General features: G+C 36.6%; 3 protein-coding genes across 6 annotated transcripts in view; 2 read left to right on the forward strand and 1 right to left on the reverse strand.

The window, feature by feature from the left end:
• The window catches only part of LOC105332379 (scavenger receptor cysteine-rich type 1 protein M160), a 29,492-nt gene extending 27,871 nt beyond the window's left edge, over positions 1–1,621 (forward strand). For 2 of the 3 annotated variants that reach the window (XM_066077467.1, XM_066077469.1), the window contains exons 45-47: positions 395–586; positions 732–876; positions 1,288–1,621. In XM_066077467.1, the coding sequence (XP_065933539.1) occupies positions 395–586; positions 732–876; positions 1,288–1,369 (419 nt within the window). In that variant the 3' untranslated portion in view covers positions 1,370–1,621. Of the gene's footprint in view, positions 1–394; positions 587–730; positions 877–1,287 lie in introns of all 3 variants that reach the window. The other variant, XM_066077468.1, reaches the window with a different exon arrangement.
• An 877-nt stretch (positions 1,622–2,498) lies between these two features.
• Positions 2,499–16,444, forward strand: LOC105332378 (receptor-type tyrosine-protein phosphatase alpha). 2 transcript variants are annotated; one of them, XM_011434956.4, is made up of 24 exons: positions 2,499–2,652; positions 2,910–3,131; positions 3,535–3,783; positions 4,137–4,274; positions 5,632–5,769; positions 6,044–6,154; positions 6,415–6,571; positions 6,897–7,048; positions 7,316–7,560; positions 8,886–8,973; positions 9,135–9,208; positions 9,309–9,345; positions 11,720–11,817; positions 11,905–12,033; positions 12,203–12,348; positions 12,471–12,606; positions 12,768–12,917; positions 13,058–13,157; positions 13,454–13,527; positions 13,621–13,752; positions 13,885–14,007; positions 14,136–14,296; positions 15,442–15,577; positions 15,812–16,444. In XM_011434956.4, the coding sequence occupies exons 1-24, from the start codon at positions 2,604–2,606 to the stop codon at positions 15,899–15,901; spliced, it is 3,135 nt and encodes a 1,044-aa protein (XP_011433258.3). In that variant the 5' UTR covers positions 2,499–2,603; the 3' UTR covers positions 15,902–16,444. The 2 variants fall into 2 exon arrangements, with proteins under 2 accessions (XP_011433258.3, XP_011433260.3); XM_011434958.4 differs by lacking the exon at positions 6,044–6,154.
• On the reverse strand, positions 15,812–25,917 carry LOC105332375 (ubiquitin carboxyl-terminal hydrolase 20). The gene is made up of 23 exons (XM_011434948.4): positions 25,770–25,917; positions 25,405–25,502; positions 25,161–25,283; positions 24,877–24,977; positions 24,588–24,775; positions 24,338–24,407; positions 23,997–24,110; positions 23,695–23,773; positions 23,074–23,590; positions 22,853–22,944; positions 22,530–22,693; positions 22,188–22,292; positions 22,028–22,073; positions 21,804–21,915; positions 21,612–21,677; positions 21,358–21,484; positions 20,941–21,004; positions 20,702–20,807; positions 20,454–20,535; positions 20,097–20,205; positions 18,123–18,225; positions 17,826–17,942; positions 15,812–17,719 (listed from the first exon to the last, which is right to left on the reverse strand). The coding sequence occupies exons 2-23, from the start codon at positions 25,483–25,485 to the stop codon at positions 17,235–17,237; spliced, it is 3,051 nt and encodes a 1,016-aa protein (XP_011433250.3). The 5' UTR covers positions 25,486–25,502; positions 25,770–25,917; the 3' UTR covers positions 15,812–17,234.
• Positions 25,918–25,930: the final 13 nt, after the last annotated feature.

Genomic DNA, 25,930 nt, shown 5'->3' on the forward strand with positions numbered 1-25,930 from the left:
TGTTAAGGTAAGGTTACTCCAAGGTAGGATTACCACAAGCTCCATTGTAAATTAAGGTAAGATTACTGCAAACTCTGTTGTAAAGGTAACATTACTCTGAACTCTAGTGTAAAGTTATTCACAATTTCAATGTGAAGTTAGTGTAACCATATATTTACGATCAGTGTATAGTAAATATCTTTAAGCTCCAATGGTAGAGTTAGGTTTAAACTCCAATACAGAGATAAGTCTTAGATTCCAAATAAATGTGATGATGAATACATACATTGTTCTGTGGAACAACATTGTAGATGTTAATCTCCAAAACAAATAACTTACATCATGGAAAATCTTATCATACACGTAACTAGCACTATACACTTTCAAAACTAGCACTGTACACTTTTTCTAACAGCTGTAAGCTGTCCAAAGATCCCTGTCCCACAGAACGGTTACATCACCGGCTGTCAGCCCCCCTACACGGTGGGCTCTGTCTGTACCCAGGGCTGTAATGCCTCCTACGTCGCCTTTGGGAACACCATATACAGGAACTGTCAGTCCACAGGAATGTGGGGCGGGTCCATGTTGACCTGTCAGCCTTATGGAGGTAAGGACTTTGTTATTCAAGATGAAGCTTTACTATTGACCATTCATTCTATTCGTATATCAAACATTTTTATATCCATGCTAAGAATTATGGGTAATATGTTACATTACTCGCATAGATTCTGATGTTTGTACGGTCTTTGCAGGATCTCCTGGAATGAGTGGGGCTCAATCCGGCGGTGGCTCCAGTGGTAGCTCCGTTAACAGCAGTGCTATCACCGCGGGGGCGGTGATTGGGGCGGTGCTCATCGTCATCATTGTTGTGGGGGCCTTCCTCTACACCAAGCGACAGTAAGTGGTGCCACTTTCATCCACAGCATTGTTTACTTCATGGTGTCATAATGTCTGTAGTAAAATTTGTTGATAATAATTTATTTTTGGTATCATCTGCAAAACTAAATTAAAGATAAACAATATATACATATTTACTCTCTTCAAATATGAAAAGTATTGTGGTTCTGATTTAAAAGTCAGGAAGCCAGTTCCTCGGAAGGCTTTTACACTAGGTACCCCTTAACCTATCGTTTTCTTAACTTCACACAAATATCTAGTTTATATTCCAGGCAGTAACCTTTCAGTTGGTATAAATTCGATTTCAGAGAAGCAGATTATTTTAGGGCAGTGTTGATATTTTGGGTGACAGGGTTTCTGCTCTAACTTTACTGATGAAGAGTACAGGATATCTTGTTTTTGTTTTTACAGACAATTTGCTGCGGCAGGTTCTAGTCGGTCCTATGAAATGGGAGGCATGAGTAACCCTAATTATGGGACATCAGACACGTGAAAGGGAGAGAACTCCTGTCGATAACTGAATACCAGTGACTGTATAAATAGTGGAGAATTGTAATTGTGGCGTCATTTCATCCATCATTGTTAATATTTGGTTAATGATACTCATTTGGATCATCATTTACATGTAAAAATGCATAAATGTTGACTTACCAATACTCAGTAAGAATTCATAATACTCCTGTCAATATATTAATTTAATAATTAAATGTGTATGCGTGTATTTAATAAAGGTTTTAAAACACAGTGCTTCTGTTGTGTTGGTGTTTTTTAGGTTGGATTTATTATAATTTACGTGCAGTACAACAAGTATTCAAACTGCATGTTGGAAGTAGATTGTAGTAGAAAATAAAAACAATTATTAATCACTTATTCAGAAACCAGTAAAACAGAAGAAAACTTGATTGCGCAAAATATTGTGTGTAAATGGACAAGAAATATGGCAGCATTTAAGAATTTATCAGGAATCTTTTTACTCTGGTGGGGCAGGCTTTAGACGCTAATTTTTGCCGATGTTGTTATTTATTGTTGCAAGTAAATTTTGATTACGATATAAAAATATATTGTCCAAAGAAGATCTATGATATATTAGAAATATGTTCTAAGCAAATGACTTACAACTGAATTGCTCCCACCAAGAAGTTACTGCGTAAGTTGAAAGAAGTTTAAAATAAATATCGAAGATGAATCCGAGGTCATATGGAAGGTCAAGGTAAAAATAATAAATGGGTCCAATTGCTCTTACAATTCATGAATTTAATTGCTTGTACAAACACTTCTCTGAAGTAAGTTTATCTATTAAAAAAGTAAAATGTGAGGGACAAACAGGCCAGAATAAGGAGATCAGGGTTTAAGAGTTATATATTATCGAAGTATTTATAATTACATGTGTATTATCAACAAGTGTTTCAACAACAACGGCCCCGTGATAAATTTGGGTGTAAAATTTTACAACCGCACAAAAAGAAAAAATAACCCAATATTTAACTTTTAGCGCATAACCCCGCCCCTTCCTCTCTCGCTGCCCCCCCCCCCCCCCCTAAAGTGGGTGAGAAGCGAGGACGGAGCCTGTGTGAGTCAGTGGTCAGTGCTCACGATCCAGTGACGTAACATTACTGTCTCCAGCGATCATCGGAAGTTGGGGATGACTCTAGTCAGGAAATGGCGACATTTTACTCAAGCAGTTTATCCGTCAATGTCCTTAGCCAGTAAGAGTAAGATGAACGACAATGTTTCTACTATTGTGTTGGGCTTATTTACCGTTCGTATTTTCATCAGGTAAGTTACGTCATGAGTTGGTTACAAAAAAGTTCTAGTTACTAATTATACGGTAGTATTATGTTCTCCGTGTTTATAACGCGATTGTGCAATCAGTAAGTTAATTAACCGGTGAACACACTCAGTGTACATGGTCATAGCTTATCCTCTTCAGAATTTGTATATATAAACACAAAGTCTAAGTACATAAGATACTGTTAAACAGGATCACTACATATGTAAAAGATGCGTTTTGACCAATTGACACGTTGTTTCAGTCAATCTGGCGCTAAATCGCGTCACCACGATGACGTCACTTTCCCGCTCTATTGTTGACGCCTCCTCATCTAACGCCGTGGACGGCAACAACGACACAAACGTTCTGAATGGACACTGCAGTCTGACGGACGAGACCGGAAACTACGGCACCGCCTGGTGGAGGACTCGCCTGTCATCTGCTTCCTACATCAAATCCATCAACATCGTCTCTAGGAATCTCTGTGAGCTTTTATGTGAAGACTGGGTGACATTTTGACTTTATGAAAGGCAGTTCTAAAATGTTCAAGCCAACAGTGTAAAGGTTTTGACAGTTTAGGTCATAATGGGATGGAAAGGAGGGGGGAAAAGGCTCATGACTGTGTTAGTTTCTATCCTAATTCGATCTAGTCTTGATTGCATTAAGAATTACTGTGGAAATATTACTTGACAAAATGGCAACAATACTTAAAACAAATGCTGCTTTAGACCGTATATACAGCCAACAAATCCACGACTTTTGAATCGACAAAAATCGTGTAGTTCAGTGATGGTCATTTGCACCTTTTCGCCTTTTGGTATATACTATATATCGTTTTTTGTACGTTCTATTCAGTATATTATTCTATAGTAAATCCATTTTCTTAGATGAGAGTCGTTTGGCGGGCCTGTCGGTCTATGTGTCAACGGGAGCGTTAGCTGACAATCAGTTCTTTGTTCACCCCTATGTGTTCTACGACCGCGGACCAAGTCAACCCAGTTCAAACATCGTCATCAATCTCCAGGAACCGGTCCTGGGGGATTATGTCACCATCTTCAATAACCGAACAAATCGCCCTATACCGCCCGTGTATAGTAACTCGGCTATACTCGAACTCTGTGAGGTCGAGGTCAATGGTAGGTATTACAGGCCAACCCCTTCTTTAAATGCTTAGCTTAAGGTCAGACGTGTTTATAATTATCACAAGTAATACCAAATAAACAATATACTTTGGTTTTATTAATATTCGCCTGACACCAATTTTTTGTGGATTTCGTTCTTCTGTCGATCCACGAATTCAATTGTTCATCGAAGTAAGATTGGAGACATATGACAAGACTCTGCCGACATATTCACATATCCCTGAAACTGTCAACTTAATACTTAAACAGCAAAAATTGAACCTTATGAATTTAAATGAAATCATTAGTACATATCCTTTGCTTTTAACATCCAGTGTTCACTTGTTCAATATATTTGACTTGTTTAGGTTGTCCCCTGGGGTGGTACGGCCCCTCCTGTCAGTTAGGCTGTCCCGCCAAGTGTCTGGACGGTGTGTGTGACCCAGATAATGGACGCTGTTGCCGCGGATGCCAGGACGGCTACACGGGCGACCTCTGTAATCAAAGTGAGAAAATGTCAAAATTAACAAAAAGGACGTTCATCAGTAATCATATAGATAGAGATCTATAATCAAGTATATTTTTTGTAGTCTCGTGTGTACGCCAGAGTGTAATAAAGTCTCGTTCAACCAGACTCTCGGCTGTCTCCGTAAATTTCCGACAAGCAGAGAGGCTCTCTTGCGTGTCGGAGATTAACGGAGACAGCCGAGCGTCTGGTTGAACGAGACTAGTGTTCGATATCAATAGTGAATGGATCCATACGATTTTTAGAATTGTTTCGATTACTAATACATAGTTTGAAATCTATCTTTAAATATTACACAACATGATTCATATGGAGTTTCTCGAAATTCTTGTCGGAAAAGTCTAAAAATTCATATAATAAAAAAGTGCGTAATTCAATTACAGACTAGAAACTAATTGCCATGCAAGATAACTTGATTTTAAAATGAATGATAATCGATAAAATCAACTCCCCTCAGTACTTCAGTACTTTGATTATTATTTACAATGCTTTAGGAATGCATTTCTAATGATCAAATGAATTTTGATTGTCAGTCGTAGAGTTATAAGCAAGATACAGGGCTCACAACTCTTTGCATGTAAACAAGCCTCGTGCTCTTTTGTTGTTAACATATGTTAAATATACCAGTTAAAATGTTTTTTTTCAAACTGATTTGTCTATCTTCTTATTCATTTTTATCATAAATAAACAGTTCCTAACGTTTAACACATTATTTTTGGTCTAAAACTGTAATTTTCACTTTAACATTCAAAATGTAAGCGAAGGCTTTGTTTACATAGCAAAGAATTGTAAGCTCTGTAACTCGCTTATAACTCAACAAATGACACTAAAATTTTGGTTCCATATTAAAAACGACTTACTGAAGCATTGTAAACACTAAAATCGGAGAAATAATTTTTGACCAAAAAATCGTGACCATGACCCTTTAACTTCCAGATGGTAAAGAACTTTGCACTTATCGGTACTTTGATTTAGTGATAGAATTTTGGGATGTACATGAATGTAAAAAAATGACACCATAGAAATAACATCTTGTGATGAAATCGTTACGGTAGTTTTAAACGTTTGTCATTTGAACGACAGAGAATTTTTGTTTTGAAATTGAACATTCACTGGGAGTCGGAATTTGCATATACTTTGAAATTAATGTCCTCTGCTTGGTAAATCTAGATCTCAAGAATTTTTTTCCTGAATCTCCTGGAAAATTTTTTTGGGATAACAAGATTTTTTTCTGTATTAATTAAAAATATTTAAACTAAAAGCATTTTAGTGATGAAACAGTCATCACTCTCTGGTGACTTATAAGGCCCGCGGCCTTCTCTGTTTTGTTTCCACAGACTGCCCGCTGGGATTCTTTGGCCGCGGTTGTCAGCTCCGATGTGGGTCCTGTGGGATGAGCATGCCATGTGACCCCGGCAGTGGCGAGTGTCCTAACGGCTGTCGGGCCGGGTACGCGCCCCCTTACTGCAACCAGAGTAAGTGTACAGTAAAACCCCATTACAGCGAACACTCTTATAACGGATTAACTCTTACAGTGAAACCAGTGTTGCTACCCCTTTATCTTATAACATTTTATAAACTTTTACTACTTTCATTATGAATCAAAATTGTTCGTTTCTGACACTTTGCTATTGTCGTGTTTTATTGTTGTGAGGATTGGGTTTCGAATACGAATACTACATTTACATGTAGTGTTTAGTTTCAATGATTTGTATTTGTGAGTATATATATTTTTTTTAAATCTTTAAGCATGTTCGTGGGGATATTTCGGGGTCTCATGCTCCGAGAAATGTCGGCCGTGCCCACAAAACCAGACTTGTAACGCCATGAATGGAGAATGTCCGAGGCGCGATACCCTGGGTAATGGCATGTCCACCTTTAGAGCCTGAGTAAATAGAGATAGCTATTTGATTCCATAAAAATAAATCAAAAAGATGTCCTAGTGCGTGAACTATATGACGTCGATATTGTACTCACATCCTGGACAGAGCTTATAATATAAACATACACACACTTACATAAAACAAACATTTGCGTTGTCAATGACCGTTGTAAACTTGTGGGAAAAACAAATTTGTCATGCTTTTGTTGTCAATACACAGCCCGCCCTTTTATTACAGGTATGGGGTCCGCGCCCCCTAACGACCAGGTGTACACGACGATGGCGGCCGTCCTGGTCCCCCTCATCCTGGTGATAGCGGTGGTGATTGGCTGTGTGATGTGGCGACACAGGAATAGTCTTGGTGGTGCCGTGGTTTATAAAGACAGAATGGCGGCGTACGTATATAAGCATGGGCGGGATTGTGGTGACATTTACTTATCAGTATAGTCTTTTGGTCTTCTGGTGTGAACTATATAGAGTATAAATTGCGAGAGAAAGAGAAGGGTTTAAATCAAAAATATAAAAGATAGGAGAAGAAAGGGTAATTAGTTTTTTTCTTTAAATTTATTAAATTTAACTCAAGTTTGATTAAGCATATCCATGTTTACAAAATATATGCACCACAGACCGATTTTAATGTTTCAAAATAATTATTTGTCTCGCCCTGCTTGTACATACTAAACACGCGATATTGATATACTGTTTAATTTTTGGAAACAGATATATTTCTGAGAAAACTCAAAACGGGACGGAATATCTCCGGAGAAAAAGTCGGAGGAGTCTAACCAGGATGACCAAGATGATCCGAAGGGGACAGTACACTCGTAATGTCTCGGAGGAGATCGCCCCGCCCATTAAAGAAAACACACGTGGTAAAAAAATTATATCACAAGATTACAGTACAACTTATATATTGCGTAAAAATACTCTCACAACAACATTCTGTAAAAATTCACTAGTACATCCCCTCTCTTCCTAAATTCTATTTATTCCAGGCATTGGCGTATCTTAATTCTTTCCTATTTCCAATTTCCTACACTAATTTCCTCTGCACTTATTTCCAGATATGCTCCGTTGTCTGAATATGAAGTACTAGTAGTATGTAAAATAGAATAAAATTTCGAATAACTGTTTAACAGGCAAAGAAAACGTTTATATCAATACTGGAATCGACAAAGTTCCAATCATTACATTAGAGGAGACTGGGTCCCAGGGAGAAAGTGGACCCACCCCCACCGAGGCCCCGGCCAGACCGGAGTTACCCGCCAAAATCAGCACCCCGTACGAAAACACCAGGATCCACGAAATGGCCATCAAAGAGCTGATGTACGTAGTCACTGAGAACTCTAAGGACAACAACAGACAGCTCAAAGAACAATTCAAGGTCAGGACACGTTACTTACTTAATAGACAGCTTAAAAAAAAGTTCAAGATAAGAACAGCTTACATGCGTAACGAGAGCTCAAAGCACAGTTCAATATAAGAACAATAATAAACAGCTTAAAGAACAGTTCAAGGTAATGACAGTTAACATAGACATAGAACAGTTTAACGTAAGGACTGCTTACGTAGATAGCTCAAAGAACAGTTCAATGTTTGGACAATTTACATAAACAGCTCAAAGAACAGTTTAACATAAGAGCAGTTTACAAAGACTGCTCAAAGAATAATTTAACGTAAGGGAAATTTACAGAGACAGTTCAAGGAAAAGTTCAATTTTAAGGACAACAATAGACAGTTCAATGAGCAGTTTAATGTAAGGACAGCTCAAAGGACAGTTCATTGTAAGGACACGTTACGTAGACAGCTCAAAGAACAACACGTTTTATACGTAATAAACAGTTCAATGTACAGTTCCATGAAAAAAAAAACTTGGCTTCGAAAGGCCGCTCAAAGAACAGTTAAAGGTAGAGACAACAATAGACAGCTGTAAACCTGGTTCAATGTAAGAACACGTTACAAATACAGACACAGCTCAAAGAACAGTTAAAGGTAGAGACAACAATAGACAGCTGTAAACCTGGTTCAATGTAAGAACACGTTACAAATACAGACACAGCTCAAAGAACAGTTAAAGGTAGAGACAACAATAGACAGCTGTAAACCTGGTTCAATGTAAGAACACGTTACAAATACAGACACAGCTCAAAGAACAGTTAAAGGTAGAGACAACAATAGACAGCTGTAAACCTGGTTCAATGTAAGAACACGTTACAAATACAGACACAGCTCAAAGAACAGTTAAAGGTAGAGACAACAATAGACAGCTGTAAACCTGGTTCAATGTAAGAACACGTTACATATACAGACACAGCTCAAAGAACAGCAGGTTATACACATGTACATAATAGAAAGCTCAATCAACAGTTCAAGGTAAAATCACTTAAGCAGCCCAAAGAACACTTTAAAGTAGGAACAGCTTACATATGTAATAGACAGATGAAAGAACGACTCAAAGTATGAGTCTGCTGGTATGGTAAAGCCTAGTTTATTTATAAAATCATTACCTTATAACAATGTTGTTATATTAGCATCTGACTCCGTCATTAGCATTAGTCTCAGGAAAGGGATATTTGCCACTGGAATAAGCGGCATTTGATATCTATCTTGTCCATCAAATTATATTTATTTCTACATGTATCGTATAACACTGTACAAAGAGATTAACGAGATTTATGCTTTTATTAAATATTTTTTTTCTTTTTGCAGCAACTAAAATATGGACAAAATGCCAGATGTGATGCTGCTAAAAAGACAGAAAATACTTCTAAAAACAGATTCAAATCAATATATGCATGTAAGTTCTTTGCTTTATACCAGGGTTTCAGGGGGTGTTCAAATACAATGCTCCGATTTTGGGATAGGAATGGGGTAGTATTGTAATAATCTCACATTAGTTAAAAATGATATTTACATTTTATACTGAAAATAATGAGTTGATTGGTTTTTTCTCGTCAGATGATCACACTCGAGTCAGACTGAAGAAGGACGAGAGCGGCAAGTCGGACTATATCAACGCCAACTACATCGATGTGAGATCACAGCTCTTAATTCATATTCTCTCAGTTAATTTAAATCAACTTTGTTTGATATATGTTTTTAATTAACCGAGTTTTTTTCTTTACTGAATAGAGCGTGGACGAGCCCGCGTACTACATTGCCTGTCAAGGTATATACATGTATACTCTTATTATAATACATCTGATATTACAATACGTCTCCTAGTGAACCAGCTATCTTTTGCATCGGTGTATAATGGGTTTTTTTTTTCGTTCATTTGCCAGGAGCAATTTCATAAATCATAAATGTTGATAAACGTTCAGTATATGTCAGGCTCATGCATTTATGGGTCAATGGCTATACACAATAGATTTCACTTAAATTCGTTTACAGAGTAACGGTACCATGATTTAGTACACGATTATTTAATGCTTGAGCAACTGGCTAAAATCTATTGTTAAAGAGACGCTCATAAATCAGTTTTTACAAGATTGGTACAGGAGTGTAGAAAATGCACCCAAATGTTTGAATTACAGAATATTTAAGAAAAGCTTTGGACAGGAAACTTATCTTTAAAAACTTCCAAATGACTTAAAGCTATACACGCTATAATTTGCGTCAATTTTGAATAAAGGGGAAAATGTATGTGTTTGATTACTAATAAAAGTTACCTTTATTCTGTTAATTATAATGCTCAATTCGATCACGTAACAAATATATCAAATATTAAACAATAAAAAATATTTATTTTCCTGCCAGGAAAGTAATGCCTCCTCGTGAATATCAATCTATCACGTGATATCGACAGCTAAATTTAGCCTATCATACCAAAACTGGTGAAGGGTCAACATCTTCATAATTGTGATAGTTTCACAAAGGAAAGGATATTTTCAGTAAAGCATAAATTTGTCCGATATACGAGTACAAACAAAAGAAAAAAATACAAGCCTGTGAGTAGATATGAATACTTCCTTTAAAGAAATGACGTAGACCTGTGTTTTTCCCCTATGTGCTATTTATAGATCCTATAAGTGTTAATGCAGAAGTAAGGGTATCGTGAATGGCAAGCGTATTTTACTCATTATACATGTATGTATTTCAAATTGACAACTGTTAAGCATATTAAAAATCAAGTTGGATATTTAATTAGGCAAACAATAACGACCACCTAGTTCTCCGCGGACATGCGCAATGAGGTCGGTTTGCTCTTCCTTCATCAATATTCATGAAAAGGTATATTTTCCTGGCAGGAAAATAAACAATTAAAAATCTATATCTTTGTAACGAAATGGAATTCACCCTTGTAATTTACAGATTAAGGATAACTTTTATAAGTAGACAAACACATGCGTTTTCACTGTCATTCAAAATTGACGCAAATTATAGCGTGTATAGCTTTAAGATTCAATTTTACAAAATTTAGAACCTGTAATCATAAATAACCAATTGAAACTGGAAGATGGAATAACATAGAAAGATGTCATAGAATTTGTTCGTTATGGTTTGAGCGAAATAAACATTCATTCATTCATTCATTCATTCAGCAGTCAATATACCCGAAGATTTTTCCCTCGGCTGTTGGCCTCGGGCAATAGATCATACTGAGCTGTTCCCTGCACCAAGGGAAAAAAAATTGCGTCTATTGACTGTTCAAGCATTAAATAATTGTTTTATTACCTAATTTCGTTATTAGAATTTTGTGTTCACAATTATACAGAACTATATATATGAGTCGAATTCGGTCCCCATAATTTGCCATTTTTTAAAGTGCATCAAATACAAAAATTGTTATTCATTCAAAATTAGTCAAAAATTGGCATTTTTCTTATCGTTTTTCGAATTGGCAATATAGAACGCAGCTTTGATCAAGCAAAATCTGTTTGTCACTTATTAGTCTTGGATTGATACATCTCTAATGAAAATATTTTGTTTGTTCAAGGATTCGCTCTGCTTTCTGAAAGAAAAACTGCTTAAAACAAGCCGTTTTATGCTAAAAATGCGAAAATGGCGGGAAATGGTTAAATTGATGATGTCATATTTCTGAATTGTGGGCACTTGAATCAAAATGGAAATTATGAAAAAACTTTACATGTATATCTGTAAAAAGAAAACAAAGAATGACAGTAAAATGATGTTCATTTTAGGGGGCCGTTTTAGGCTCAAATCATATGTAGTCCCTACATAAGGTTTTCATACCATTATGCATTCATGCAGGTCATTGTTAATCAATACCAAGATGCCCTAAAGGATAAATTTTAAGAACAATAGTAAAATAAACATAATAAAGTTATCTTTTAATCTTGTAGCAATTTCACTTTTTCTAAAATACGTTGCCGGTCCAATAGATCGCAGTCTTTTGACCGGCGGTCCAATAGATCGCAGTCTATTGACCGGCAGTTCAATAGACCATTTTCAAACCTGAATACACATACAAAATAAACGAAAATATTTAATTTGTAATAAAACAACAAAATCCCTTTGATTAGGTAATAAAATATATTATTTCACTATGATTTACATCTGTCTGGTTCGTGTGTGCTTAGGTCCAAAGGCGAACACCTTGTCCGACCACTGGCAGATGATCTGGCAGGAAAACGTCGCCATTGTGGTGGCTCTGGCCAACGTCTATGAGAACGGCAAGGTAATAGCTTAGCGCTCAAACATAAGTATTGTCTGTATAAATATCACAGTGTGTTACCTACCACATGTCATATAAATCATATTATAGGCAAAATGTCATCAGTACTGGCCGGAGAGAGACCAAAATACCCACACCGGAAAGTTTGTGATCCGCCAACAAAATAGAAAGGACTACTCGTTTTATTGCGTGCGGTACCTGTCCGTCCTCAATAGAAAGGTATATAGTTGTATTCAGATATATACAGTCAGAGTTGATTCTTTTTTCTTAATTTAAGGCGTTAGAAATTGTTCTTACCCTTCAATGTTATTGTTCGTCTAAAGTAACAAATGTAAACCTTTAAGTAAAACAACACAGTAGTAGTGAGTACTGATATTTTCCCTTGAAGACAAAAGAGGAGCGGACGGTGGTTCAGTTTCACTTCCGGGAGTGGCCAGACCACGGCGCCCCCGAACATATGAGTCTTCTCACCTTCGAAACGCACGTGCGGAAAGAGAAGGGTAGAATGGTCGGTAAAATACTGGTTCACTGTAGGTAAGCGGCCAGACAATTCACGGGTTGTAAATATCACACAGTCAGTATTGCATTCTGGGTCTTTCGCTATTGACATCAACTATTATGACATCAACCATTATGACATCATTTTGTCCCCTCAGTGCCGGCGTGGGACGTACGGGGACGTTTCTTGCGGTGGATGCTCTGCTGGAAAATGGGCGGAAAACTGGACAAGTGAATGTGTTCGAATACGTCCGGAAAATGAGAGAATGCAGAATGAACATGGTGCAAACTGAGGTAGGCCAAAAATGCGGGCAGTGTTAGCGTGTGGGCAGTGTTAGCGTGTGGGCAGTGTTAGCGTGTGGGCAGTGTTAGCGTGCGGGCAGTGTTAGCGTGTTCGAATAAAATACTGTTTGTGTAACATGCCAGTTATGCTCAATAATTTTTTCTTTTGACAGACGCAGTATATTTTTGTCTATGAAGTTTTGTTCGAAGCTTTCCGATACAAGTCTCATGCTATAGTATACCGCGAATTTGCAAAGGAGTTCAAAAAGCTATATGGAGGCGACCAGCCTACCAATGAAAACCCACTACGGATGGAATATAATGTAATTATATTTTCATGTATAATCACGTGTAATATTAATGTTATTCTAATCAAACATGTTAATGTAAGGTTGTACTCAAATTTATCAGTATGGCTAATAATTTCAACATTAATAACGCACTTTTAACGGTTGTTTTGAAGGACATCGAGTCGATGAAACCCAGCTACCCACAGTCCCGGTACAAAGCGGCTCTAAAACCTATCAACAAAACCAGAAACCGCGAGGAGGAGGCCATGCCAGGTAATCATCACGTGATTATTGGACTCTTGTCCGTTCTATAAATGCCATATTCTGTCGTACGACGTGATAATACCTTAGAGTGCTTGATCACATGGTTTGAGAAGCTGTAGAGAACCCCCACATATTTACGTCTTGTTGTAGCTAGATTTTTTTGTTTTGTTTGTTGTTGTTGTTTTATTGTTTGTTTTTTTTGTAAATTGTTAGAGGAACTGTAACCGATTTATTGCATCAAATGATTTTGATTGTTGTTAGGTAACTTCTTTTTTAACGAAATTATTGAAATTTTTTACGCACAGTGGATGACTATAGGGTTTACTTGACAACCCCAGTGGTGGGACGGAATGACTATATCAATGCAGTTTTCCTTTCCGTAAGTTTGGCTGAAAGTTTTGCCAATATATTGAAACACATAGAACATGGCTAATTTCATACTCGATGAATAATTATGTATATTTGTTGTCAGACATACACAGAGGCTAACGCGCTGGTGGTCACTTGCTCACCTCTATCACACAACGTGGGCGACATCTGGCGGATGGTTCATGACCATAACGTCGATGCCATCGTCCTCATGGGATCCTCGGGCATACCTAAAGTACGTGGTCATATCATATTGTATAGATAAAAGTTATTATTAAACTTTTCGATGATGCTGAAAAATGATAAATTAGATAACATTTTTCGTAACATGTCATTCACAGCTACCTTTATTTTTCTTTGTCATTAGTTTTCCCACTGGCTGCCCTCTTCTGAGGAAACAATGGAATTTGACCCTTTCATTGTCCGGAGAGCAATCAGTTTCGCGGGTCATGAGGAAATCGTGGAATCCACGGCCAAATTCCACATGCAGGTAGCGCTGCAACAAGTGTTCCTCTCGAACACGTACATACAACAAGACTGTGATTGAAAATACAAGTAAAATGAAAATTGTAAAAAGATAAGAAATCTGAACGTAAGATTACCTCGTGTTGTTTTCAGGAAAGTCAGGAAACGGAGGAGGTAAAGATTTTTGAGTTCCTTAACTGGGAAATCAAGAACAAGTTCCCGACGTCACCGAAGATAATGGTAAAGATGATCGAACACGTCCACGACTGGCGGAAGACTCGCAACACGGACGGTCCTATACTGGTCGTATCCGTGTAAGACTAAGTTCTCCTGTCATTACTGCAGAACGCAAGATAATTTGTTTTCTTTCCGGTCGTATTAATTATAAAAATACTAAGTATAACATTTGTAAATGAGACTGTTTCAAATAGGGTGCTACATTTCTGGCACCACAGAAATTCTAAAATTTGAAGAATTACCGACTTTTTGAAAGGTCGTAAGGTTTTAAAAAAGTTTTAAAATAATAAGGTCACTAATTGCCATATAATCAAAAACCCGTCAGACAACCAACTATTTTTAAAGTGCATCTGTATTTGTTAAACTTCAATCATATTGTCAGTCACTTCCCGTCAACGTTCAAACGATGTTCAGTTAGTTAGATGATAAACTTTGAGAAGATTATTATGACTATTCATGATAATGAAAGTTTACTGACGTTTAAAAAGTATCTATAAAAGTACCAATAGTTCGATGTCTCAAAGCTTAAGGTATCTCACTCCTCACGTTTTGATTTCATTGCGCAGATGTTCATTATATTTTAAATAAATATGATTTTATTAATTTAATTTCACAGAAAGATCATCATTTCATAACTACATAACATTCATAAAAAATCCATTTAAATTCAAGAAACAAACATTTTATTTTTGGGGGGAGGGGGGGGGGGCATTTTCTCGTGCGGAAGGGTTTTTAGACTAAAATGACAGAAACAATCAAATTGTAACTATCATAGAAATTGTCTATTTTAAGTGAAAAAAGGTCACAAAAAATTTATGCAGCTTCGTACAAAATTTTCTTGTAATTCCTCTATTCATTGTGGCCATTGTGCATAATTAAAAACGAGAAATCAAGATAAAAGTTTGCGTAATCAAAAATACTGACGAAAAATCCTTATAAGGCTGAAATCGCATTTTAGGTGCAAAAAGGTCAAATTAAATTGGCCATAACTTGGAGGAATGAACACTGGCCTCCAATTATCTTTGTATTTTTCAAGCAGGTCCTCAACTGTCAACAATTAGTAAACACAACGTTGCTGACGTCGTGACCAAATATCAAACTTTTATGACGTTATATGCCATGTGTTTTAGAAAAAAACAACTAAATAGTCAACTATAATTCAAAGGGTTTTTTTTAAATGTTGATAATAATAAATGTGTGTTTTTCACTTCGTTTTGGACAGTGATGGTGTGAAATGGTGCGGGGTTTTCTGCGCCGGATATAACGCCGTGGAACAGCTTACGCTAGACGACGAAGTAGACATGTTCAACATCGTCCGGCTCATGCGCGTCCGCCGACCGGAACTTGTGCCATCTTTTGTGAGTACTTTTTTTTTTATTATTAATTTCGTGTTTGGTAAATTTTCGTGATTTATGAAAATTACAGTACTTTATTTAAAAAATTATGGTTAAAGTGTATCTCAATCTTAGTACAAAGGTGAGTTAATGCAAAATTAGATAATAAAATCCCTGAATAAAATTTCTTATTTGAAAAAATTGACCGTTTCACTTGGTAAATTATGACAGTAATCTATAATTCTAATATATACACAGGAGGAGTACCAGTACTGCTACCAAGTTGTCCAGAACTACCTCTACAGTGGGGGACCGTATGAAAACGTGGACCTGTCGTGGGAGGGTTAGACCCGCCGTGGGAGGGATAAAGCAGTCTCAGGGACCTCGAGCAGCTCATCTCAGCCTGGTGTGATATTCTGTCTCATCTTAGCCTGGTGTAATATTTTGTCTGCTGAAAACCTTCAGTGCATTAACAACAGTCACTTAAATCATGACGGTGTTGAAGTTCACTGAAGTCTTCAGACCATGTGCTACTATAGTCATCATTTTGTGTGTGCCCGCGCAAGTTACTGATGCTTGTAAATTGATGATTGTAGTTCAGATACATATATATGATAGTATGCCTTGTAAAATAGGTATATAATAACTCTCATTATGAAAGTTGATGTGATGTATGCATCTTTTTGGTTGAGCGGTTATTAAGTTATTTATATTATTTAAATGATTACATGCTGTATATGCACATGTTTATGGCTTATATTTGTTCATTTACATCTTGCCTTATGTAAAGACACCTCCTGTTACCCATTTCCCACCAAAATTCAGCATCTTGCCATCAAGTACAATTATTTTTACTGGTGTTGTTGTTCATAATAAACATATCAGACAGCATATTCAGTTGACCATTTTATATCATGTACATGTATGCAGGTGTAACACTGGCTGTTAGTGTTTACAGAAATCCCAAATAATTAACCTCAAAATCAGATAAAACCAACCATTTCTTTTCCATACGAATGTTAACACGATTTGTAATTCATATTTTTTCATAAGTCTTAATAAGGCTACATAGACAGGGACAATTATAATGTCTTTTCTACCTTTAAGAAGAGTTTGGTGAAGTTTAACTATTTATGTTTGTTACATGGAACTAAATCAATAAATGAACAGATAGTAAATTATCTATGGTCCCAAGATATCAATGGTGATTAAATGCAGTAAATTCTTCAGCCTTTTCAAAGGATCAATCAAAATTTCCAAAAGAAAGAAAACTCAAAATTTAAATTGTACCTTGTAATACATATTGAGATTATTTTTGTAATAAAAACAGCTGTTGGACATTTTTGTAATTCTTAAATTACTACTAGCTGTGAATAATGTAAAGTTCAACACAACCCAGTATGTTGACAACAGACAAGAATAAATATTTAATAAAGAGACAAACCCCAATAAATAAGTCACATGTAACAGTATAAACAAGACATGTCTGTACAAAGGGAGCCAGACATAAATGGCATACACTCCCTGTAATCCATGGGCCAAACTTCTAGTCATGGAAAGAAGGGCCAAAACAGGGAACAAAAACACACTTTATGGAAATCAATCCATCTAATGTTAAATCGTCTGATACAGAGGGACTCGGAGTAACAAAATGAAAGGTATAAGTGGAAAAATTGATAATTTAGTCAATTTTTTGATGTTCTGTGGAATTGTGGGTATCAGCTGATTGACTATCCTGGGTTATCTTCCTGTCTTTGATCTGTTCACTCTCCGTTTCTATGTTCTGTTCAACCTCTCTGGTCTGTTCAACCTCAGTGTTCTGTTCAACCTCTCTGGTCTGTTCAACCTCGGTGTTCTGTTTAACCTCTCTGGTCTGTTCAACCTTGGTGTTCTGTTCACCTCCCTCACTGTCTTGTTCCAAAGATGGCGCAGCCTCTTCCGGACCTTTCGTACTATCATTCACTTCCATGTTTTCTTCCTCTCTCACTTCTTGCTTTGATGGCCGATCAGCCTCTCTCTCAACGTCACCTTGTGAGCTCCCTCTGTACCCACCGCTCTTCCCCAGGGCGGACGACGAGGAGGACTTGTGGGTCACTGGAGGAGACTGACCCCCTAGGTTCCCCCGATTCTGTTTGATGAACAGCTCTGGACCTCCACCATATATCTCTGAAAAATGTATCAAAACTTTGACTCAGGATTTGTACAATGTCAAAGCATTTCCATATTTTACACAATGAATCAATGGTACATGTAGCTTTGAATAATGTCTCACTATGAAGGAATTTCCAAGTCTCTGCAGTTAGCTGTCCATGATCCGAGTTGGTTTTGAGGTAAGTCTGTCCTCCTTTAGTGTACGATATTCTCTGATTTTCAATTGGACCAGGAGGCGCTGAAATTATTTATATTTCTTGTGCGATTGCAAATAAACTTTTAATACAATTTTTAACATTTCATAACTGAAATGGCAAAAAAGAAGTCTACATGTTTTGTATGTACATGTACATGTATCACATTCCAGTATAAAACATTATTTCTATAACATATTCAGGTAATGAATGAAAAGGCTTACTGTCAGACTTTCCTCGAACAAAATTTTCCCAGTCCTTAAACCAAGCCATGCTGATAGCATAGATGACTGAGGGACCATCATCTTCATGGAATTTATCATTCAGCTACAGCAGAGAAATGTCACAAAATGATTTTTTTTTTCAATTCTCTATGTACATTCATTAAAACCTGCTTTCTTTTTATCAAAGAATAAAATACGTTTACCATCTTTATTTGATAACTCCTACCTATTTTTGAAGAGAAAGTCATTAAAATGATTTCATCTGATACACTTAATCAACATACATAATTTATGTTAGAAGAAATTATGAATTTAGGAAATACTATTCTACATGGAGCATATATCAGTTTGTACCTTATTCTAACTGAAGCAGTCCAATATTAATGAATTCACATGACGTGCCCAGTAAATTTAATTGAGGACTGTATCTGATTTAATCTAATTCTTATGTACATCATTTAAGTGGACTAAGTACCCGATACCCAATTTATACAAAATTATTTGAAATGTGAAAAATTTTACCCTAGTTACTGTAGATTCCTATTTAAATGCGAGGAATTAGTATCCGCATAAAATCGTGAGGTATGTCCAATTCACGATGTTTTATCAATATTGTCGACATCGCAATGTTGGCCAATACCGAGTACACATTGTGTTAATATCATATTAGTATAATTATTGAATTTGCATTTGCAGCGTACCATATATGTCATGTGTACAATTTCGATATAACAATGTTGACCAACATCGAGTTGACATTGTGTCCACATCGTGTGTCTTGTTTCTTGTTTACATCGTCGACATCGCAATGTTGATCGATATCGGGTCGACATCGTGTCTACATCGTACCTCTTATATCCTGTTTACATCGTCGACATCGTCAATATCGCAATGTTGATCGACATCGAGTCGATATCGTGTATACATCGTGTGCCTCCTTTTCTGTTTACATTGTCGACATTGCAGTGTTGATCAACATCGTGTAGACTTCGTGTCTTCATCGTACCTACCTCCAATAACCTGTTTACACCGTCGATATCGTCGACATCGCAATGTTGATCGACATCGTGTAGACATTGTGTCTACATCGTACCTCTTATATCCTGTTTACATCGTCGACATTGTCGATATCGCAATGTTGACCAACATCGAGTCGACATCGTGTCTACATCATGTTCCTTCTTTCCTGTTTACATTGTCGACATCGTGTCTACATCGTGTGCCTTCTTTCCTGTTTACATCGTCGACATCGCAATGTTGATCGACATCGAGTCAACATCGTGTCTACATCGTACCTCTTATATCCTGCTTACATCGTCGACATTGTAAATATCGCAATGATGACCAGCATGGTGATATTATATATGTATTACATTGTATATTTCTACTTGCGATGTAGACAGTTTAAATTCGATATTGGTTCAACATCGTCGATATTGCGATGTCGACAATGTCGACGATGTTAACAGCAAAGAAATATCGGCGATGTTGACGATGTAAACTCGATATAGGTTCAACATCGTCAACGTTGCGATGTCCACAATGTCGACGATGTAAACGGCAAAGACATATTGGCAATGTTAACGATGTAAATTCGATATCGGTTCAACATTGTCGACGTTGCGATGTCGACAATGTCGACGATGTTAACAGCAAAGAAAGATCGGCAATGTTGACAATGTAAAATCGATATCGTATCAATATTGTATACATCGCAACGTTGACGATATCGAAACAGAAATATGTATTGGACATGAATGAAAATCGTGAGAAGCTCATCTCGCGAATTCTTAAATCTCGATTTTATTTTTTGAACATATTTAAAGTACATGAAACTATGATAAAAATTCGGCATTCGTGAATTTTAATTTCTGCAATTTGATGGAAAACGGCGCGCTGAATCACAGAATTAGGAACAAGCTTAAAATAAGGAATCTACAGTATTAAGTTTCGCCGAGATGTGTTAGATTGTACCTGGATGAACTGGTCCATTTCTGATTTCTGCCGGAACTGTAGCTTTTCCAGCTCTTCCTGACAAGTTGTACATGGAATTAAATGGTTACAGACAGGACCGCCTCCAAATCTACACCAGAAAAGACATAATTATACTAACTGACGTCATGATTTAAATGCACAAACCCAGTACATGTACATTTAGCTGGTAACATTATAAAATCAAGAATGACCCCTTCTGACAGACGTTGTGCTGCTTTTAAAACCCTGATAATGATTAAGCCACATTATTTTTTTAATGTTATAGAAAAAAAAAAAAACATTTTATAATTTGTCTGGTTTTTTTTTTGCTACCAATGATGCTTGAATGTTCAGTACCTTTGGTGGAGAAACTCCCAGAGAGATTGGTTAAAAGCAATGACAAGGTCATCCACATGGTTGATTTTATGGGGGGGCACTCCTATATAACAATACAAAACAACATTACGATACCATAATATGACAAACTATCATTATGTATCAAGGTACTGCAACCAGCACTCCAAACAACACTAAAAACATTATATAATTTGACAAGGAATCAATGTGAATCAAGGAATATTAACAAAAACAAATTGAGAGATTACCCCCATGTTTACATAGAAAGTCATCATTGCTTATAGGCCCTGGTTCAGCAAAAGTGTTGAATTTATTGATCCACTGCTTGGAGATGAAAAACTCCATCAAACTTGGCTGCAATAGAAATGAACAATACTGTACAAAAATTTGCTTGTGTGAATAAGGGGTTTGATATTTTCAATGTGATATCATCACTGATTGTGGACACCCACAAAATTGATCACATGACACACAGAGACACACCCACCTCCCTGGCCTCGATCAGCTGCATGGCTTTCTGTCTCAGTGGTACCATGTCATCATTTCTCTTCCTGAAAAAAAACCCCATAAAATCAGAGAGAACTAAAAAAAACTTAATGACATTTTTCTTTCACAAAAAATAAAACATGAACTAAAGTAACTTCGAATTCAAATTGTAACCCTCATAAATGTGAATAAGAGAGATATAAAGATACTGAAAGATACCAGTAAGATGTTCCGTTTCAGATCTACATAAACATTTAGGGATGACATAAAATTGCTATGTAGTACATATGAGGGCTTTAAAAAATACATCATAGCTATTTTATATTTTTGAACTTAGTTGCAACTCCTCTATAGCTGTAATGCACAAATACCTGAATAATTTGTAGTACAAATAAAAGCCGAGTTCAATCGAGCATACCTGTAGAAGAGCACGTAGGCCTCACAGTTAATGACCTGACCTACTTCCACCTCGGTGACGTACTGGTCGTCAAACTCGTACCACTGGTCATTGAGGTAGTTCAGGCAGTAGGCTGTGTAGTGTCCACCTGACACAAAAAAATCAGGTAAATCAAACTCACTTCTTTAAGTATCGGTGTAATGAAACGCAATTCTACAGGTTCATGTATAAAGAACAAAAAACACCAAAAAAGGGTATAAGATGCATTTACTTACCCCCCGCAGTCCCATGGTGACAGATAACAGCATGGAGGTCAAAGACGGTCACTTGGGAGGAACAATCTGTCAATCATTACAGATATAAATAGATCTCTAGTTCACATTTAAAAGTAACCGTAACCAGACTTTGATATCACATGGTAATTTGTGGAAGGATTTAGAGGAGTTTTAAGAATTAGCAGTACAAACCTCTGTGTAAGTACTTCTTCATGTCCAGGCTATCCAGAGGAAATGATACATAAGAACTGATCTTGGAGGAGTAGAATTCATGTCGAAATCTCTTCAGATGAATGCACAGGATCTGTTATAGAATAAAGATGACTGTAAATTGATGCAAAAACAAATTCTATATCACAATGGAATTTAACATGATGATTTGTACTAAATATTGGGATATTATTTAATATTCTAACCTCTGGTAATTCCAAAACTCTGGAGAACTTTAATCCATTTCTTAGTCTGTAAAATAAGAAATATTTCATCAAAACAGAACTTACTTTTATATACAAAAATCTCCGACCAATCTTCCAAAAACAAAAAGGTGCATTTAAAAGATTAACAGAGAGAACTTACTTTTTACATTTCTCACAACTATACATGTTGTCCCCCTTTAATTCATCTGCTGAAAAGAAGGCTGCCAAACAATCCTGAAGCGTGATGGTGGGACCAATGAACCAACTGCAAAATGAAAATCAGGACTGATGAACTACCTGACTACAAATCTCTATAGATCTTCTAAAATGTCTACAAACTAATGAAACTATGTCTTATATGTGCATCCATAAATGTCTCAAAAGAACTGGTATCTTGAAATTTAAGAACTGAATGCAAATAAAATGAGTTTAATATCTAGAGTATTTTCCCCTGAAAACGACAACTATCTGTATCTAGTAAACACTAGACAGTGGCACTCACTTTCTCATCCATCCAAACATCCAGCTGAACCAGCCCTGCTTGGCCTCGCCACACGCCCCCACCTTAGTAAGGGCGGAGGTGTTGTGTCCGTGCAGCATGTGGAGGTGGTCCTTGGTGGGGATGGGCAGGGACAGGTCCTGGAACGTCTCCTTGGTGGTCGAAATCTAAAACAATGTCAACAAATTAACAATGATCCAACACTTTCCAAACCTTTTTAACAATGGTCAAAACTTTCCAAGCTTTCTTTTTGATAATGCTTTAATCCTTTCCAAATTTTCTTTTCAACAATGATCCAAATCATGAGCAAGAATCCCTTTTCTTACCCTTTCACAGGTCAAGCACTGCACTGAGCTCAAGATTTTACCATCAAATATGTCTGATATCACACTTCTGTATTGCACATTTTTCTTGTTTCCTAATGGAACAAAACAAGTGTTATATCTTTTTTATAAATTCCACTCTGAACCAATATATTGGTACATGCAAATGGTAATAAAATAAAACATTTTCTATTACACATATTATGAATTTCACAAATACTCACCCTTTGGTCCAAGAGATGCTTTAGATGAATACTGAGACTTTTTGGAGTCCACATTTTCTGAGAACTTCCGGGTCCTGCTGGAACTTTTCTCTGTGTCTCCCTTTCCCCCATCCGAGGGCTCTTTACCCCTGCCCCCTTGTTTCATCATCTTGTTGCTCTGTGTGTCACTGTCTTTAGAGGCAATGCTATCCCCCGCCCCGGAATCCTGGTCACTGTTATTCACCTGAATGTAAGTTTTCCCACCTGACACTATACTGTTTGGACACTGATTTTGATTTTCTTTGTTCAGCAGAGTTGAGTCTGTCAAATTTTTTTCACTACTGTTTCCAGAATCACATGACTCGTAACACTCCTCTGATTGGGTACTGCTATTAGAATCTCCCGACAACTGCCTGTGATGATTATTTTCTGTTTTATCACCACTCGTCTCTTCATCGTCATCATCATCAGTAACCAGGGGTTGTTTTAATTCTTCATGGATTTGATCCATAAAACATCTCAAGAATTCCTGAGCATCCTTTTATTAATAAATAAAAATTTCATATTCTTTTAGTATTAAAATGTTGCTTCACATTTATGTAGAGGACAATATTTTTGAAGCCAATTTTCTACAAGTTATACCTGTTGAGAATATCCTCTGAACATTGGATGAACTACTTTTATGCCAGTAACAACTCCATTTGGAATGACATAGCTGGGCCTACAAAAAATTTTCAACCAAGATTTATGCTTTCAAGAAACAAATTGTAAATATATTCACATGCATATTTTCATCAAGTTTTATTTATGCAAACATACATTATCATGGATTAGAAAGAACCTACAATTTTCATTCAGGAAGTTCTTATACTATATTGTCAGATTTCATTGATAAACTTGACAATGAAACAATTCACTTGGATTCAGGGGGGGGGGGGCAGTACCTCTTCTTGTGCCAGATTTCATTAACAAGCTTCATGTAGTTCTTGGACAACATGGGGGATCTCTCTGGTCTAACATAGGCTGAGCAGTCCAGGAAAAATCTGGTTAGTGGAGGACTGAAAATTAAAACATATAGTATAAGGCTTTATTACAATAGTATTCTCCTATCTACAAAGCAAAAAAAAATTCTCTAATAAGAATTAATTCAATAATAATGGTTTGCATTTCTTCTTTAAAATTGGCAATTGTATCAAATAAAGTGTATGCATCATGTACACTTCATATACAGTAATGATAAAGTGAGACATTCAGCATTTTAAAAAAGGAGTTGCAGAAATTTCACCAGTTGGATAAAGCTTGAACAGCTGCATTAAGGTAACAGGTGTTCCCCAAATTCTGTAGTCCTGTTAATCCTACAATGTACAATAAATTTGTTATCAGATATTACTAAAATTTTAACCCCTTTATTGCTTCTTGGCCATATTAAAATTCATTTTTTTTTCATTCATAAATAAGTAAAAACTAACAAACAGTCAGGATGGTCACTTCACCATGCTATTGCCATCTAAAAATGGTGGTTTGAATGTGTTTACCTCTAGGCTTCATGTTTTCGTCTTCACCCTCAGAGTCTGATTCTTCACCAGCTGAAATACTACGATATGGAGAACTGTCTGAGCCCAGCTTTCTGCTCCGTGATCCACTGCTAGGTAATGAACTCATTCCATCCTCCAACATATCACAGTCCTTTTTAATCGGAACACTGGCAGAGTTTTCTGGGATGCTGAAAGGAAATTAAATTATGGTTCAGAAGAACTGCACACATTTAACTTCTTGTCTCTAGTAAACAACATGGTGGTATGGGTAATGGTGAAATACACATACATGAAGGTTGGTGTATTCCTTGATGGAAAAACCTCACTTTCACATCTGTAACACCATATTCGTAGAGTTGTCAAGTTGATTGTCAAATAATGTTGATACTCCTGCAATAAAACCACCATACTATCAATTAAAGTATTACAATGTATATCTAATAATGCTTTAGTGAACATTAGCAAAAAGTAGAAAATAAAAATTAGTGAAAGTTACTGATTATGTGTTGAAATACAATTAACTAGCATTAGTTTTTCCTAATAACTTTTTTGAATGTTTAGAGTATATCTTACATCAGAGTGAGCGGAGCTGTGGTCGGAGTAGGACTCTCCACAGCCTACATACTGACAGGACCCAACCAAACACAGCCACAGGTTACTGGTGCTCACCTTACAGGTAAAACAACTTACAGGGCCCTGAAACAATCAAACAACTTTTAGTTGGCAAGCGCCCCTCAAAGACTTGTGCACAAAGTAAATCAGCCTTCTATGGGATGTTAGTGACGAATGAGAGTGCTTGTGATAATTGATTTCATACCTGTTGCTTGCGTCTGAGCTCTTCCCAAGTAACGCTGTCTACTACATTCACATGGGGACATGCAGAAGTTTTTGCTGGCATTCTTTATTTACCCTTGTCTAAATTAAAATCATCAGACATTTTAGTAAGATCTCTAAATATTTCACAAGCTAAAATGAGTATAGTTTCCCTTATAAATCAAATGCTTCAAATCTCTTCTTTAACAGTTTAATGTAATTAGCCGTATATGAAAATTTCTAACTGTAACCACTAATATAACCTGATGACATATCATTTCTATAAATCAAATTGAAATAGCTTTCGTTTACTATGTATTCATTCAGACTTAAACTTTTGATGAATGTGAAGTCGATTTATAGACCTACTGTATTATATGCACCCTTCCTAATTTTTTGTTCGTTTATCAAGCAAAACTAAACCACGCTCATCGGAACATGATTTTTGAGCTCTAGGGAGCAGTTTCGGGTTTGCTGCTGGTCATCGATCGGAGAGGAAGTAGTGTCTGGCTCAGTCGGACGTTTGAGAT

The sequence above is a fragment of the Magallana gigas genome, chromosome 2 (genome assembly GCF_963853765.1).
Source record: "Magallana gigas chromosome 2, xbMagGiga1.1, whole genome shotgun sequence".
Lineage (NCBI taxonomy): Eukaryota > Metazoa > Mollusca > Bivalvia > Ostreida > Ostreidae > Magallana > Magallana gigas.